The sequence below is a fragment of the Anolis sagrei genome, chromosome 3 (assembly GCF_037176765.1).
Source record: "Anolis sagrei isolate rAnoSag1 chromosome 3, rAnoSag1.mat, whole genome shotgun sequence".
NCBI lineage: Eukaryota > Metazoa > Chordata > Lepidosauria > Squamata > Dactyloidae > Anolis > Anolis sagrei.
This window is the reverse complement of record NC_090023.1, coordinates 201,950,893-201,969,034: the sequence shown is the minus strand read 5'-3', so window position 1 is coordinate 201,969,034 and position 18,142 is coordinate 201,950,893. Positions and strand designations below refer to the sequence as shown.

General features: G+C 39.3%; 1 protein-coding gene across 1 annotated transcript in view; it reads left to right on the top strand.

The window, feature by feature from the left end:
• Positions 1-1,953: 1,953 nt before the first annotated feature.
• INPP5F (inositol polyphosphate-5-phosphatase F) overlaps positions 1,954-18,142 on the top strand; it is a 56,482-nt gene continuing 40,293 nt past the window's right edge. The window contains 2 exon segments of the mRNA XM_060768535.2: positions 1,954-2,309; positions 2,311-2,371. Coding sequence (XP_060624518.2) covers positions 2,034-2,309; positions 2,311-2,371 — 337 coding nt within the window. The 5' untranslated portion in view covers positions 1,954-2,033.

Genomic DNA, 18,142 nt, shown 5'->3' with positions numbered 1-18,142 from the left:
TATTGTCCTTAGATGGGTCTGCGATAAGTAATGATTACTTAATCCGGGTTTTTCTGTTGCAATCAGATATGACACAATGAATAGGCTGTGGTAGATGTCTGTTGTGGAGAGCTTTGAATGAAAAAACGGTGTTGGGAGGAAGAGACTTTTCGAGGGTTGTCTGGCCCGCCATTGTTATGTGATTAAAAGTTTGCCAAGCGAAACCTCAATCTGATGGCCCAACTCTGAAATCAAAAAGGGATTTTCAGTTCTATTTTCCATGCAATAGGTTTCAAGATAAGAGTTCTTTTGTGATTGCTGATTGCCCTTTCAAAGCCAGGGCAGCTTCCTTGTTGATTTTCCCCAAGGAGAGGGGAAGGGACAAAGGGTTCAGGGCTAGGTCAGGAATATGAGGAAAATATATGGGGAAATATAGGAATCACAAAAAATTCATATCAGGCACCCCCTCCCTATCCCACCCACCAGAGGAATTGATTAAAGTAATAATTTCAGGAATATATGAGTTCATAGTTCATTCAAGGGAAATTCATAGGTGAAAACAAGTTTTTTGAGTCCAAGTCCAAAACACTTGGCAGAAAGTCCAAAACCACAAAGAGGCGTCTGGTGATTTCCACTGAGCCAAGGGATGGAGTTCTGCAGCGCTGAGATCGAGCCGGTCCTTGGGAAACTACAACTCCCTCCAAGGACGGAAGCCTCGGGGCCAGGCTGTTCTCTGAAAGCCTCATGGGGTAGCCACACCGAGTCTCCAGGGCAGGGGCTTGGCAGGGGCGAAGAAGCTGCGAAGGCAGTGGCAGCGCAGCAGCAGCAAGGCTTGGTTTTTGACAATCAGCTGTTCTCTTGAAATTATATTCTTTAAATCAAAAAGGTTATTCCCCGTGCATAGAAGCCCAAAATACAAAAAGCGAGATAGCAGATAGTGTTAGAATTTAGCACATGACTGGAGAGAGCACATGACTGTAGAGAGTCCCTGGTTGAGAAGCTGCTGGGGCACATTGCATCAGTTAGGCTCAACTTGGCAATCAGGAACCGTGGAACTCCCTGCTGCAGGTCACACCAGCTTGAAGGCAGGGGTCTGGGATGGCCTCAACGACACCATGACAGTTCAAGGTCAAGCTGCATTAACTCTACACTGTAGATGACGCCACAACAAACTACAAAACCCAGGATTTCATAGCATTGAGCCATGTTAATTCAAAGTGATGTCAAGCTGCATTAACTCTACACTGTGTAGATGGTGCCACAGCAAACTACAAATCCCAGGATCTCATAGCATTGAGCCATGACAATTAAAAGTGGTGTCAAACTGCATTAATTCTACATTGACACCACAATACACTACAAATCTCAAGATCCCAAAGCATTGAGCCATGACAGTTCAAAGTGGTGCCAAGCTGCATTAATCCTACACGGATGCGACAACAAACTACAAATCCCAAGATCCCATGGCACTGAGCCATGGCAATTCAAAGTGGCGTCAAGCTACATTAATTCTACACTGTAGATTGTGCCACAACAAGCTACAAACCCCAGGATCCCATGTTGTTGTTGTTCATTCGTTCAGTCGTCTCCGACTCTTCGTGACCTCGTGGACCAGCCCACGCCAGAGCTCCCTGTCGGCCGTCACCACCCCCAGCTCCTTCAAGGTCAGTCCAGTCACTTCAAGGATGCCATCCATCCATCTTGCCCATGATCCCATAGCATTGATTAATGGGGAGTTCAAGCAGTGTCCAACTGCACTCATCATTTTACAGTGCAAAGATACACTCTCAGTCATCCATCCATCTTGCCCATGATCCCATAGCATTGATTAATGGGGAGTTCAAGCAGTGTCCAACTGCACTCATCATTTTACAGTGCAAAGATACACTCTCAGTCAGATTGCCCTTGGCTAATAGGCAGTTCTGTCCCTTTAAATTAAAAAAGAGAGAGAGAAAGAGAGGGAGAACGAAAAAAAAAAAGGAGCCGCTGGAGCTTGTCGTCACGCGCTGGTTGGCTCGAGCGCGCCGGAATCTGTCCAGCCGGGATGGGCACCAATGAGAGCGCGTCCCTCCGAAAAGGGGGCGGGGCGCAAGAGGCTGGGCGCGCGCTCCCGCCCTGCTTCCTCTGGAGCCGCCGCAGTCGCTGCCTGGCGCTCCAAGGGGAGGGTTGGGCTGGGCTGGGAGCTCCTGCTCTTGGCGAGGCGGGCGCGGCAAGCAGGACAGGTCCCTTCCCTTCCTTGGCTCTCCTCCTCTCCGCTCCGGGCCGCCGCTTCTTGCCTTTCCCTCCTCGCCCAGCATGGAGCTCTTCCAAGCCAAGGACCACTACATCCTCCAGCAAGGCGAGCGGGCGCTCTGGTGTAGCCGCGCCGACGGCAGCTTCCAGCTCCGACCCGGTGAGTGAGTCCAGGCAGAGGTGGGGATGAGGCGCGGGCTCCAGGAGAAAGGAACCCTGGGAGTTGTAGTCCGGCGAGGTCTGCCGCCTTCTCTGTCCCAATAGGGCTGCTGCCTCGCCAAACTACAAGTCCCAGAAACCCCATCGCATTGAGCCAGGGACAGTTCAAGTGGTGTAGATGCAGCCTTAGGGTGGGTGTCACTCAAGAGAGCAACTTATCATTACAGGTGCTTGAAAACAGTAGTTTGTTTGTTGTCTGTATTTGTATTTATGTGCATAATTATTATAGAAATAATAACATTGTAATGTAATAATACTAATAAATTATACATAATACTAATAATGTTGTAATATAATGTTATATATTATGTATACTACAAGCTATGATACAGTACAATATATAATGCTACCAGTATAACATACTGGTAGTGTATTATATATATTGTAGTATTGTAATATAATATGCTATATATTGTATATAATACAACTTATTATATAGTAATATAATACTAATAGTATAATATTCTGGTAGTCTATTATATATATTGTTGTATTGTAATATAATGTGTTATATATTATATATACTACAACTTATATAATATATTGTACTATATCATAACTTGTATATATAATATATAACACATATTACAATACCACAATATATATAATACACCAGGAGTATAGTATGCTGTAAGTATTACATAATATATTGTACTGTATCATAATACTAATAGTATAATATACTGGTAGTGTGTTATATATCTTATGGTATTATAATATTATATTTTATATATATTACAACTTGTAATATAGTACAGTATATTATATAATACTAATGGTATAATATACAGGTAGTGTATTATATATCTTGTAGTATTGTAATATAATATGTTATATATTATATATAATACAACTTATGATATAGTACAATATAATAATATACTAATAGTATAATAAACTGGTAGTGTATTTTATATATATTGTGGTATAATAATATAGTAAAATATAATATTAATATAATTGTATATTATATGTTACATGTAATATTACTAATAATATTGCAGTATAGTGGTATAGTACAATATAGTCATATATAATACTAATACTGTGCTATGCTAACAATATAATATATTGTGTATTTACATATAATATTGATAATAATATAATGTAATACTATATAATACCAATAATAAAATATAATCATATATAGTAAAGTTTTAATATACTAATACTAATATATCAAATTTAATTACTATTAATAATATGTAAAGATATACTGTTTTATTATTGTATATTTGTGTATTTTAAGTTGTAATGTTTTTGATAGTGAGCTGCTTTGAGTCTCTGTATGGAGAGATAAAGCGGGATATAAATAAATCGATAAATAAATAAACAATGAGATACCTTAGAGATGGGGCCCAGGTCTGAGCATTAAATTCATTTATGTTGCACATGCACCTCATTAACATATAGCTTGAAGGCACCTTTGTACACAATACTTCAAATCATTTTGTGCCTGAAGCACAGTTCATTATTCATTGAACCACTAGAAAGCATTAGACATCCAGGTTGATAATTTTATATTTCCTGTTGAGGGATACTCAACCTGTATTGTTGTTGTTGTTACTGTTTTATAAATGTATTCTGGAGTATTTTGGAATTCTGAAAAAGGGATGGTCAATCTGTATTGAAAAGGCAATGGTCAATCTGCACTGAACAGGGAATGGTCAACCTGTATTGAACAGGGGATAGTCAACCTGTATTGAAAAAGGAATGGTCACCCTGTATTGAAAAGACGATGGTCAACCTGTATCAACCACATTAGCTCATCTTGGAGACTTCGTAGACAACAAGTCAAACATGACCCAACAGAGTGATACAGCAGCTAAAAAGGCCAATGGGATTTAGGGCTAGATCAGAAGGAGTCTAGTGCCTAGATTGAGGAAAGTCATGGTGCCTTTGTATTCTGCTTTAGTTAGACCTCACCTGGAATACTGTGTCCAGTTCTGGACACTGCAATTTAAGGGAGATGTTGGCAAGCCAGAATGTGTCCAGAGAAGGGCAACTAAAATGATCAAAGGTCTGGAGACCATGCCCTATGAGGACCGTATTAAAGAATTGGGTATGCTTAGCCTGCAGAAGAGAAGGTTGAAAGGAGACATGATAGCCATGTATAAATATGTGAAAGGGTGTCATAAAGAAGTGGGAGCAGGCTTGTTTTCTGCTGCCCTTGGAGCAATTGGTTCAAATTACAGGAAAGGAGATTCCACCTGAACATTAGGAAGAACTTCCTGAACATACATGCTGTTCAACAGTGTAACTCTCTGCCTTGGAGTGTGGTGGAAGTTCCTTGCTTGGAAACTTTTTAACAGAGGCTGGATGGCTATCTGTCAGGGATTTTTTGAGCTTTTCCTGCATAACAGGGGGTTATGTGGTCCCTTCCAACTCTTATTATTCTATGATTCTATTATTACTATTATTATTATTATTAGTAGTAGTAGTATTCATGGTATTGTTTTATAAATTTTGCATTCTGGGTTATTTTGGAATTTTGAAAAGGGAACGGTCAATCTGTATTATTATTATTAATTTCTAGCTTGACTTCCTCTTGTTAATGGGACTCAAGTCTGCTGGCAACACATTAAAAACCAGGCATTTAAAAAAAAAACCTAAGATTTAAAAACAATTAAATATTTTAAATAGACATTTAAATATTAAATGTGTTAAAAGAACTAAGCAGAGCAGGTGACACAGGGTGGAGGAAGTTATTACTCAAAAGAGGCTGTTATGAAAACAGTTTTAAGGCACAGTGGATTCTGTCATGCCCAATTTAGGCCTCGTCTACACTGCCACATAATCCAGTTCAGAGCAGATGGTTCTCAACCTGTGGGTCCCCAGATGTTTTGGCCTTCAATTCCCAGAAATCCAAACATCTGGAAAACTGGCTGGGATTTCTGGGAGTTGTAGGCCAAAACATCTGGGGACCCACAGGTTGAGAACCACTGGGATAGAGGGTCAAAATAAAAACCTATGTGAAGGAGAGGAGAAGGAAGACTCGCATGTGTGGTCACGGCACTATATATATATTCACACGCACATTTTTTTAAAAAAAGCTAATACATTTTTTGTTGAAATTGTGTGCAAAAATGTTATGGGTGGTCATTTTGGTGGTAAAAGTGTTGTTGATAAATATTTTTATTATATTTATTTTATATGAAAATCAATGGGCTTCAAGTTATTTGGGTTTGGGCAAGGTTGCCAGCTGTTCCTTAGTTTTAGGGATGACTCTTAATTGAAGGGCTGGAAGCCTGTGTCTTGTAGGACTTGGGATGTTCCGTATTATAGGGGATGTCACCTGATGTTAGTATTGGAAAGTTTTATTTTTATATAGACTGAATAACATGTCCCCCACCCTATATTTTGGATGTGGACCCATTCTAGTATAGATAGAAGCATATGTATCAGGTTGTTCATGACTATAGACGGATACACAGTGTCCAGAGAGGGGTGACCAAAATTGTCTAAGGTTTGGAAATCAAGCCTGATGAGGAGCTGCTTAGTGACCTGAGGATTTTTAGTTTGGAGAAAAGAAGGCTGGGAATGGACATGATAGCCATGTTCAAATATTTGAAAGGATGTCAAATTGAGGAGGTGGGTAAGCTTGTTTTCTGCTGCTCTGGAGATGATAGACACAATGGATTCAAATGGTAGGAAAAGAGATTCCATCAGAAGATTAGGGAGAACTTCCTTTTGGTTAATGCTGTTCGGCAGTGGACTCATGCTGCTTTGGAGTATGTTGGAGCCTCCTTCCTTTGAGGTTTTTAAGCAGAGGCTAGATGGCCATCTGTTAAGTGTGCTTTATTTGTGTGTTTATGCATTGAAGAATGGGGTTGGACTAGATGGCCCTTGGGATCTCCTCCAACTCTTTGACCCTATGGCTCAGTTGACTGTAATTGACATTCCCATTTGATATTTAGTCAAAACACAAACTGGTTGTAAAATCTACTTTCTGATCAACAACCCTTGATGCTATGAATTTTAACTGCCCTTTACTATTGTTTTGAAAACATGAAAATACTAGATGGAAGGGATAATAGCAAATATAATTACAACAATTACAGCACCCCAGGTAACTGACAACAATGTAGTGACGTTCAGCTGGATTAGGCACTCACTCCCTAATTTTCACAATAGTCTACTCGTCATGGTATCTTAAAATTATGTTAGTTATAGTCTAATACATTTCAAGGGCACCAGGTTATGGAATATTTGTCAAATCACATCCATCTGCTAAGTGAGAATTTTGCTTTGCTGTTATTTCTGCCCTGCTTTATTACTCTAAAAAGAGATGCGTTGTGGTTAAAGAGACCCAAAACATCTGGTTGGAATCTGTGTTTTTCCAGTTGGGGATCTTCTTTTTCCTTTTGTACTTTTTGCAGTATGCAAAGAGTTTTGGAGTTCAAATCAGTAGGGTACTTTTTGGTGTTTATGTTTATGAAGCAGTTCTCATTCCCCTTCTCCTAAGATGATAGTACAGGTTGACCATCCCTTATTCAGAATTCCAAAATTTGAAATGTTCTTATATCTAAACCCATCCACGCAAATGTTTTGGGATGGTTACACCATTGCTTTCCGATGGTCCTTTGCACAAAATGCATAAAATTATTGAAGACTTTGTATGGAAAATTGCCTTGAGCTATGTGTATAAGGCATGTATGAAACATGGATGAATATCACTGTTACTTTTGGATCTCATCTACAAGATATCTTATATACATATATGAAAATAAAAGTATTCCACAATTTGGGAGGGGATGAGGGGAAGAATCCCAAACATTTCTGGTCTCAAGCATTTTGGATAAACAATACTCAGCCTGAACTGCTCTGTTTCTGCTTGTCTTTCATCATCCAGGCTGCATCTCTCTCACAGAATATCCACAGGCCTGCTGTGCCAGGTTATTAAGGGATGAATGAAGGTTGTTTTCAGGTGCTTTGTGGTAACAGAGCCCAGAACTGGTTTGTCAGATGGCTTTTGCAAAAATGATCTTTGTTTCTAAAAGGCCAAAGTAAATGAAGGGATTATTTTTCTTTGCTTGTTTTCCCTTTGAGATGTATGTAACAGATTGTTTGACATTTTTGCGGACGGTATTTATGGATATAGATTCCAGACCAGCTTGTGTTGGAGGAACAGCCTAGATGAGTGAGGACAGCCTTACAGAAGCGGGGACTTGGAAATATTTGGTGGGAATCTCTTGTTCATTGGATTGGGGGGGGGGGGGGGGCGTTAAAAAATAGCCTACAGTCACTTGCCTAGGAGGAGCTAGTGATATATTTTTTGATGTTTCTCATTAAGTGGAGAGTTACTGATTAAAATGTTGCTGAAACAGATTAGGAGTGGGTTTGCAGATGGACTGTGAATGCTGGAGTTTTTCCAGGATGGAATTGTTATGGAGGGGCCCAGATGGAAATACAGGGCCAGGTGTGACTAGTGGGTTCAGTGTCAGTCTGGCAGTGAATTTTCCCTGTGATTTAATCTGAATGCTTTAGGAACCAACGGTGGAGTTGAAATTTACCCCCAAATAAATTCACAGGACCTTGGACAGTGCCTTTAAAGTCTTGACTCAAAGTCAGAGCAGATTCTCATCTCCATGAAGACACCAGTCACCATTGTGCTAACCCAGAGTTTCTCAAACTGTGCTCCTCCAGATGTTTTGGACTTCAGCTCCCACCATTCCTAACAGCTTGTGCCTGCATCATATTTTCATTAGGACCGTTATGTTCTCCAAGTAGATGAATAGTTTAGAAAGGATACATTTTGACAAGTGTGGGAAGATGTATCTGGATGGTTTGGGAAGTAGAATTGGTTTGAGGATGCTTATTTATCGTGTAAGAAGCGAATTGAGGGTACAGTTGTAATGTATTTAAAAACACAAAGTGAAAAAACTTGGCATTACACTAAATGTCCTTTGACAAGAAGCTGGTCACTTCAAGTGCCTCTGGTGTTGCTGTATGAAGGCCTTCCATTGCGTATGTGGCAGGGCTTTGACTGCATTATAGTAGGTGGTCTGTGGTTTGCTCTTCTCCACACTCGCATGTTGTGGACTCCACTTTGTAGCCCAATTTTTTAAGGTTGGCTCTGTGTCTCGTGGTGACAGCGCAGTCTGTTCAGCACCTTCCAAATTGCCCAGTCTTCTGTGTGCCCAGGAGGGAGTCTCTCATTTGGTATCAGCTATGGCTTGAAGTTCTGGGTTTTAGCCTGCCACTTTTGGACACTCGCTTGCTGAGGTGTTCCTTGAGGGAGCTTAATGTATTGTAACGCTGTTGCTGTGTGCTTTCAAGTCATTACTGACTTATGGCATCCTAGAGGAAAACCTATCATCTTCTTGGCAAGATTGGTTCAGAGTGTGCTTGCCTGTGCCACTTTCTAAAGATGAAAGAATGTGGCTTGCCCAAAGTAACTCAGTGGATTACTATGACTGAGAGAAGATTTAAACCCTGATCACCAGAATCATAGCTCAACACTCAAACCTCACATTGCCCTATATAGTTTATATCTAAGAATGTATGAAAGGCCAAATTTGCCCACATGTGCTGACTGAGATTTTTAAAAGACATTCCTTCAATTCTATTATTCTTGCAGGAACATTTGGTGAGGACATGAAAGAGGGCTTTCTCAGCAGCTACTTCCATAGTGTGGAACTTGTTTCCATGGGAGATCCCTGTGACCAACTTGCTTTTATTCTCACAGCAAGTTTAGACATTTCTGACCATACAAGCTTTTGGACACAAACTATCTGAGGCCCTTTTACACTGCAGTATAAAATTCTAATTATCTGCTCTGACCTGGATTATATGGCAGTGTAGACTCATATAATCCAGTTCAAAATAGATAATGTGGATTGTACTTTTTCCCATGTTACATTTTTCAATGTGTCTGAACTGTTTTAATTCAGGTTTTAATCAGATAGTTGTTATTCTCAACATTTTCTTTAATATTATAAATCCTGGTATTTATTTGTGTTCTATTTTAATTCATGCCATAAACCATCTTGCCTTCTGTGCTGGGACAAAGGTGGGTATAAAATAAATAGTAAGGAATAAGTCTAAAGTTTTCTCTTTTTTTAAGGCACTTGGGAAATGTAAGCCTTTTTGGTTTCAGATTTTCTCTCTGTGCTATTACTTGTATCACTGGAAATTGCCGTATTTTATATTTTGTGTCGAGGCAGTTTGCTCATACTTCCTACAATGGGCATACTGATATTTGGCTTGTTACGCTTTTCTCTGTGGCAAATTCATGCTTTTTCCTTAGGAAAAGCCAGGGATCTATGTCTGTGTTTCTATTTATAATATGAAGACTTTATTTTGTACTTCTTCCTGTTCTTCATTCAGCCGTGATGTTGCAGCTGGGATGAACAAAGTGCAGGGCCAAGTCCATACATAGCACCAAAAATCTTTCTCTTCTGTAAGATATTTTGCCAGGTTTTCAGACACTGTGTTGGGGTTCACATCTGTTTAAATGTGTCTTGAAGTTTCTCTTTGACCTTCCCCAAACCAGGAAGTCATAGGACTGCCCTCTTGATAACCTTTTAAATAAAGACCTGTAGATGATAAAAGAAAATCTTAGAGACCTATAGCATATGGAGATGGTGAAAGGTCCACTTTACTGTTTTTGAGGCTCATAGGAACTCCCTACTTCAGTTCAAAGAAATGTTTTGCCTGAAAAATGATCTATTGAGGATATTTCCACCTTTGGAGTCCCACTGGATTCCTGGGATCAAAAATAAATGTTGTGAAGGTATTTAATTGGGTCCCTCTTTAGGCTTCTATAGTATCATATTTAAATAATAATAATAATAATAATAATAATAATAATAATAATATACTTTATTTATGTTCTGCTCTATCTCCCCAAGGGGACTCAGGGTAGATTACAGAACACATATACACTAAACATTCAATGCCGTTATACAGTTAACAAGACAGACAATACATGAACATAGGTAAAGGCTTTCCCATCTTTTTCCATTTTTGGAATCTGGAGGCTGTGCTCGACTCTGGCCATGGAGTGTGTGTATGTATATATGTGTATGTGTGTGCTGTCGCTCCATTTTCCATGCTGAGGAGCTTTGTCATCCATAGCCGTCCTCTCAATTGAATTGCTGGCATGTACTTATGGGCACCTTTTATTACCTCCCCCACTTAAAGCGGTACCTATTTCTCCACTCACATTGCTGCTTTTGATCGGTTAGGTGATCAGGAGCTGGGACTGATGGCGAGTGCTCACCCCGACCCGGGCTTGAACTGCCAACATTTCGATTGGCAGGATTTTTTTGCAGCTTAGCGGTTTAACCCACTATTCTAAGCCTGGCCCCTGATTTACTCGATTCCAACACTCACCCTTTTTTTTTACTAAATTATCTTCTCAAAATTAGGGTGTAAATTAGATTAGTGTAATATGGAAAATACTTTTTTGGGTTTTGAAAACTGAGTGCGCATTAGAGTCAATGGCACATTAGACGTGAGTAAATACGATATATCAAGCTCCTCTCTATTCATTTCTGCCTACCAGGAGCAATTTTTATGTTCTTGTTATCAGCCAATTAGAGACACGTTTTACTAGCATTTGCACAAGGCCACCACTCATCTAATCACTTTAGACTTTTTCTGTTCTTTTGATGAGCTACCTATCACTTGAGCCTGTTAACTATTCACCATTGAACATGGCTTGGTTGATTGCTGGAAATTTACACCTGTTTAGAATACTTTTTGTAAAAAATGTACAACATTGGCATTTTTTGTTTACTGGGGTTCTGTCAAGGTCACTGTTTTTTTAATGTAGCTTTCTTTAAAACTGTACTGGGCTGTTATCTGTTAGCTTGGATAAATGCCCAGAACCATGAATGGTTATTGTAGTAATTGTTATTAATTATGTAATGTGTTGGGTTATTAACTGTTTTTTATACTGTAGCATTGAATTTTTACTGTTCTTATTTGTTGTGAACCGCTGTGAGTCGCCTTCGGGCTGAGAACAGCGGTATATAAGTAAGGTAAATAAATAAATAAATAAATATTCAAGCCTGTATAATTCATGTCACTTTTAACATGTGAGCTCTCCTTTTGTTCAGCTAATCATTTCATAGCACTATATTTGCAAAATTCGCAGGAAACCCAGCCAATAACAGGTGTGCCAAGATCATGAAGCTATAAATCTATCAGCAGCTGGGGTGAGGTCTTGTTGTAGACATATTGTTCAACAGACTGGTACATACTCTCACTTTTGGATTCCTTGGATTCTTGATCCTTGGGTGTGTAGATCTACTCTATTCTTCAGTCTTGTTGGATGGAACTGCTTGTTTACAGTGGAATGTTTCAAAGGTATTTACTGTATTTCCCCTTCTATTCAAAAAGCTTTCTAGATGACACATACATGACCTGGATTGGCCAGACATTCCTAAGACTGCTTCACCCTACTAGAGATCGACTTCCCTGGCACGTTCAACATCTAGACACTATCAATAAATATAACTTCTAAAAGGCTGATTTGAAAAAAAGTGTTCACACACTGTTACTAAAAGCAGAAAGAGTGGGAACTGATTGCAGCTATGATGAGATAGTGTGCCACTAGGAGAAACAGAAAAAAAATGCTTCTCTATATACTTCAAGTATCCTTTGTGGATGATAGTATTCATAGGAGTTCCTTCTTGAATATCTTAACTTCAAGACAGGTGTGTAAAGAGACGTGTGGTCTCTAAGACAGTCAAGTCAATAACCGCTGCACCATGTTGGCCTTCTGAGAATCACACCAACTTGATACAAAAAATAACTAACAAAAATTAGGACCAGTTGCTTTCATGTTTTTTTCAGAAAAAACTTTTTCAGGATGTGTGTTGGTTGGCACTCTTGTTTAATTACAAAAACATCATTCCCAGAGCCCTCCAGAAGCAAGAAATCTTTTTGTATAGACATTTTTTGTCTATGATGCCATTGACGATTGATGCTTTCATTTCTGAAAGTCATAAAGTTGGCTTAGTAGACCTGTTTTGATAGGAAGGTCTTTCTTAAGACTTCTGTAAGAATCTGAAGCACCCCTAAAAGTTGAATTTTGAGAGGTATACCCCATTTTGAGATAGATAATGTGGCTTGGCAAAAGCTGGAAAGAAAGAATGTTATTGTTCTGCAGAAGATGCAATGGTAGAGAATCCTCCGTGAGGTGTTTGTTTTAAGACTTCAGATCCATATAAATGCTTTGTGTTAATGGAAGATCCTTTCTTAGGAGTCTGACAGGTGTGCCGTTTTTGCTGTCATAAACCTTACTTCTGTGATGACCGAATCGTTTTGAAGCAAGTAACAATTCTATTTCTGTCATACTTAGTCATCTTCAAAGCCTCATGTCAAGAGAACAACTTGCTAAATTTGTTAGGGAGGTATCATAAAGTGGCATTCCAAAAATGGGGGTGAGGAAAACAGTTTTATATTAAAGCTACCAAAATTTTTGAGAGATCGGCTTGACCAGTTTTCACTCACTCACAGTCATAATAAAAGATAAATATGGGAAATATGTATTTAACACACTCAGTATATGTGTGCATTTCTAACAGACACTTCCTAAAAAATATTACCTACATAAGAGTTTAATAGCTACCAATTTTTCACATGATTTACTGTGGGAATAAATTATCAGGTCATCAGGATCTATTAGGTTATGTTATTTTTAACTTTTCCATAGATTATTTGAATTTAAGGGTAAATATGGCCCGTAACCCACCCACCCTCCAAATCCAAATCCTGCTTGATTTTGAAACCAAGCAAGGTCAGTCTTGGTTCGATAGGAGAAAGACAGTGAATACCTGTTGCTGTAGGCCAGTGGTTCCCAACCTGTTTTTGACCAGAGCCCATTTTGACCGGGGACCACTCTCCAACACTAGTACCAAAAGGGACGGGGCTGGTTAGCTCTGTGGAAAGGAGCACTAATAAAATAAATAAAGAGGAAGAATATTCGTGGACCGGATTTTCGTTCTTACGCAGCCCACTGATTGGGAACCACTGCTGTAGGCTGTATTTCAAAGCAAGGAACTGCAAAACATAGTATTCTTTTACTAGAAAACACCATGTGCCTTGCCATAAGCAGCAGTAGACTTGAAAGCATGTATTTGATTATTGCACCTCAAAAAGATATTGTAGAACTGTGCAGAAAAAGGAAGCCAGTGTCATCAGGTTGCTTGGGCACCTCCATTGAAACTAGATGTTACTGAATTTAGTATAAATGGAAGTTCCTTGCACATCCCATACTTTAATGATGGAATTGGTTTCTGCAAAATAACAGTGATGGTCGTGAGATTTTAAGGGAAGGTTAGATCAGTTCAAATAGAACAGAAGTGAATACCACGTTGCATTCTAGGTGTCACTAGACTTTTTCATACTTTAAAAATAAAGAAAAGAAACACAATATATGCCTTTTGGAGACCTCTTTTCTCCCCACTGTGTGTTCCAGGAGTTTGAGGAGTGTGTTGTAGATGGGACTGGATGCATGGGGCAAGCACAAAGCAAAGGGAATGAGAACAGATGTAATTCTTACCAATTTGGGCATTTTCTCATCAGACATTCAAAACACAACTAAATTTCATACATGTTTGCTTTCCAAAAAGCACTACTGCATCAGCTTCCCAGATATAGCTCGGGACTCCAAAGCCTAGCTGTGCCTCATGCAGTAGCTTTCAAAACTTCATACCAGAGTTCCTTGCTTTGTTTTGGTCAATCCGGAAAGTGGCAATAACAAAGAGTCTTATGAGTCATGTGGACTACACCCATCTCAAAGGCCAGACATTCTCCATCATTAATATTGATGTGTGAAGGACTTAACAGTGGTAGGAATCAGGAAATAGCTTTCAGGAAGTTCAGTGATGTCTTCAAATGTGCTGTAAAGGCCAGTGCAATAAATGGAAAGGGATAATTTTACATAGTGAAGTAAAATTTACATGTCAGAGGTTCTGCCCTGAAGCAGTCATAGGCAAGAACCATCTGGGCTTGCTAGATGACTGGAAGATGAGAAATAGGTAAAAGTGAATGAGATTTCCTTTCAGGCTCATATTGGGTAGCTTTCCACAATCCATTGATGTTGATTGAATCACCTTTTTAGAATGATAGCAAATGTAAGAAAAAGCTAATTGGGGGCGCAGGTAAGATAACATTTTGTTCAGTGTTGTTGGAAATGTTTCTGTGGGACGTAAATAAGGTTGAGCGAACTTTTTGGATTGTTTTTGGATCAGAGCATACTGAGAAAGATTGAAGATCTCTGACGAGGAGTGTATGTTCCCTATGGGCCCTTCCAGATAGGCCCTATATCCTAGGATCTGATTCCAGGTTTTCTGTTTATCTCAGATTATCCTTCAGTGCGGACACATATAATCCAGTTTAAAGCAGAAAACTTGGTATTCGATCCTGAGATATAGGGCCTGTTGGGAAGGGGCATTAGTCTACAGCTGGCCAGTGATAGGAACAGTGGTGAGGCAGTGCAAATCCTCACCCTGCAATTGGAATAAGAGCAAAGTGCCCACACAGCTTAGGCTTGCTCTTCACAATCTGGAACTTCTTGTAGACTTTAGATTCTTCTGAATGGTTCACAAACAATGGCTAAGACAAACTGTGTCTGATCATTACAGCTGAAATACTGTATGCCTTTCTTGTGGAAAATATTTAAGTACCCACCTTTGTTTTGTTTCTTTATTTCTGAGCAAGCAAGCAGTATTATCAAAATAATTCCATTGTCTGAAAATGATTGCAGTGTGGCAGGAGGTAGAAAAAAATAAAAGGTTTATACTGTATATTCATAACAAATGTGAGAATTGTGTTCCCCACCAAGATCATGTCAGATTGTTGTTCCTAACAGTTGCAGCCAGCGTAGTGAGTGATATAGAATGGTGATATTTGCAATTCAGCAATGTTGAAGTGACAGTTGTCCCTGATCTATACATTCCCAAGGATATGAGAAACGTACTGAATCAGGGCAAAGGCTTATCTCATAAAGCTCTGTGCTTACACAGCAACCTACTCGTTGCCTGCTGGAAGCTTTCAAGAATGACATCTTCCTCCTTGCGTTCCTCAGCAACTGATATATAGAAACATATTGCTTTTTAAATGGTTGGCAATGTGTGGGCATCACGACTAGCAATCAGAGTAGCCTTGTTCTGCCTGGAGAGAATCCCAACTCTATGAATCCATCCTGAGTCTCAAAGCATTCAGCTTCACTGAATAGGATTCTTGCTTGAGAATGATGAGCGAGTATAATGAGAGTGAGAAAAATGTCTTCCTATTCACCTTTTCAACATCATACATAATTTTATATGCATTCAACTTCTCATCACATCAGAGTTCTTTCGTCTTCCCCGAAGTAGGATTTAATTTTATCTTGAAATAAGTTTCCTGTAAAAAAAAAAAAAGTTTGCTCTAATTCATGTATTTTGTTTAAATAGCATTGGCTGTATCTTCCTGGAACTTTGATAGAATAATCCCTTAAGAATATCTATTTTGGGCACTTGCTTTCCTTGAAATTCAAGGGTATGCAAATCACAGCCAGTTTCCACCAAGGAATTTATAACTGCTTCATTAATAATTCTGCTCCACTAAACTGGATGAGAGAGGAAGACAGTGTCAGTGGCACAAGGTGATGCCCTGAGAATTTGGCACTGCATCTGCAGTAGTATTTGCCCTTGCCAGCTGCTTAATGTAGTGCTAAAGAAACATATTATTTATGAGACGGCTCCTCGCATGCCAACAGTATCTTCAGTTTTCAAAGGAGCAGTGATTTGAAAATAGATAGTGATGGGCACAATCAAATTGCTCTAAACTGGGAATAGGGAAAAAATGAGCCCAGGCTACATGTGACCCCCAGAGGCAATTTTGTAACCTCAATGCTAAGTTTTTGGATTTACTTGTTATACATTTTTCCCTGGAATCCCCCATTTTCTATGTGGGATAATTTCCCCATATTTTGGACCTCCTCAATGTTGCTTTAGGTCAGGTATCCCCAAACCCTGACCCTCCAGCTGTTTGGGTTTCCATTTCCCAGAATTCCTGTCCATTGAACAATCTGGCTTGGTCTTCTTAAGAGTTGGAGGCCTAAACAGCTGGAGTGCCGGAGTTTGAGGATACCTGTTTTAGGAACAGGAGAAATCTCTATTTGAGAAGTAAATCAGGAACTGGTTATATTAACAACAGGGTTTTTTGTTTTGTTTTGATCAATTTTTTAAAATGATGCTGGGGGTTGATGAACTCCAGGTCTTCAGTGTATCATTGCTGCCCCTAACCCAGTGGTTCTCAACCTGTGGGTCCCCAGATGTTTTGGCCTTCAACTCCCAGAAATCCTAACAGCTGGTAAACCGGCTGGGATTTCTGGTAGTTGTAGGCCAAAACACCTGGGGACCCACAGGTTGAGAACCACTGCCCTAACCCTTGGCAGTTACTCATTTCTACTTGAAACCATAATTATACAGGGTGGAAAAATTCCCCAAAATATTTCTTATACTGAAAACTGTGTTTTTTGTAATATCAGTAACGTAACGTAAGCTGCAGCACAAGTCAGATTTGCCAGCGGGACTGAATAAATACTGAATCATACCTTAGCGGCAGCACAGCAGTTAAAGCTGCTAGCTGCAGGAAAGGCTGCTGACCAGAGGGTCAACAGTTTGAAGCTGTGAGTCTGGGTGAGCTTGGCCGGAAGTTGAGCATCGCCTCCAGACGCCGGAGATGAAAAAAAGGGGAAGGTGTTTACCTACTTGTGTATTGTATGTCGTTGTTTGTTTAAAAAGGCATTGAATGTTTGCTTTATATTGTACTGTAATCCGCTCTGAGTCTCTCCGGGGAGATAAAGTGGAATATAAATAAAGTGTATTATTATTGGCAGGTATTTTATACATGCAGCAATTTCTGTATTTTATTGATTTTAACCAGGGGGCTTTGTGTAGGGAGATATTTATGTTAACTGCTATTGTTTCATGTTATTGTTTCTGCATTTTCTGTATTTTGTGTGTTCGCACCTTTGAGTGCTTTGTGAGCCGTCCTGAGTCCCTCTGGGAGATGGTAGTGGGGCATAAATAAAGTTTATTTTATTTTATTTCTTCACTCCTACTTCAGTCACTAAAAGGGCCAAATATTTGAACTCATCCAAGATCCTTAATTTTCTTAGAACAGTAGCACTATGTTATTGCAGGGATGTTTTCTTTTTAACATCTTGCTGCACTTTGGTCAGAGTAAGTATTTCTTTGAAAGGGCATCATTCTTTAGAGGTGTGTCATCTGTATTTTGATTTCAAAATCTGTATTAATTATGCAGTAAAATTACTGTAGTAGGCGCTTTTCCTGTAGTATATTTGGAGCTTTAGCATCACTACAAGTTATGAATTTGAGTCTTGAAAGGTCATCCACCCTCATTTTCTTTCCTGACTGCCCTTTCGCCTTTTAAATACATCTGAGGAAAATGTCTTTTAACACCAGCAGCTCATTTCCTTTTTGATAAGGCACTGTGGCTTTCTTGGTGGCTCACCAAATTTTAAATATGTGCTCTGTCTCACTAGGCAAACCGAGCTTCCGGATTCTTTTTTGGTCTCAATTTTTCATCATCTTAATCAGAAAGAGGATATAAGTTAGCATAATGGTTCCTGAAGCTTTTTATATTATTCACAAAATCTCTACAGGAGCAAAAATTAGGCGCAGTTATAAAAACAGACCTGCTTTGATCTTGATTCCTTGCTCTTTTGAAACTTTTTTAAGGAATGGAT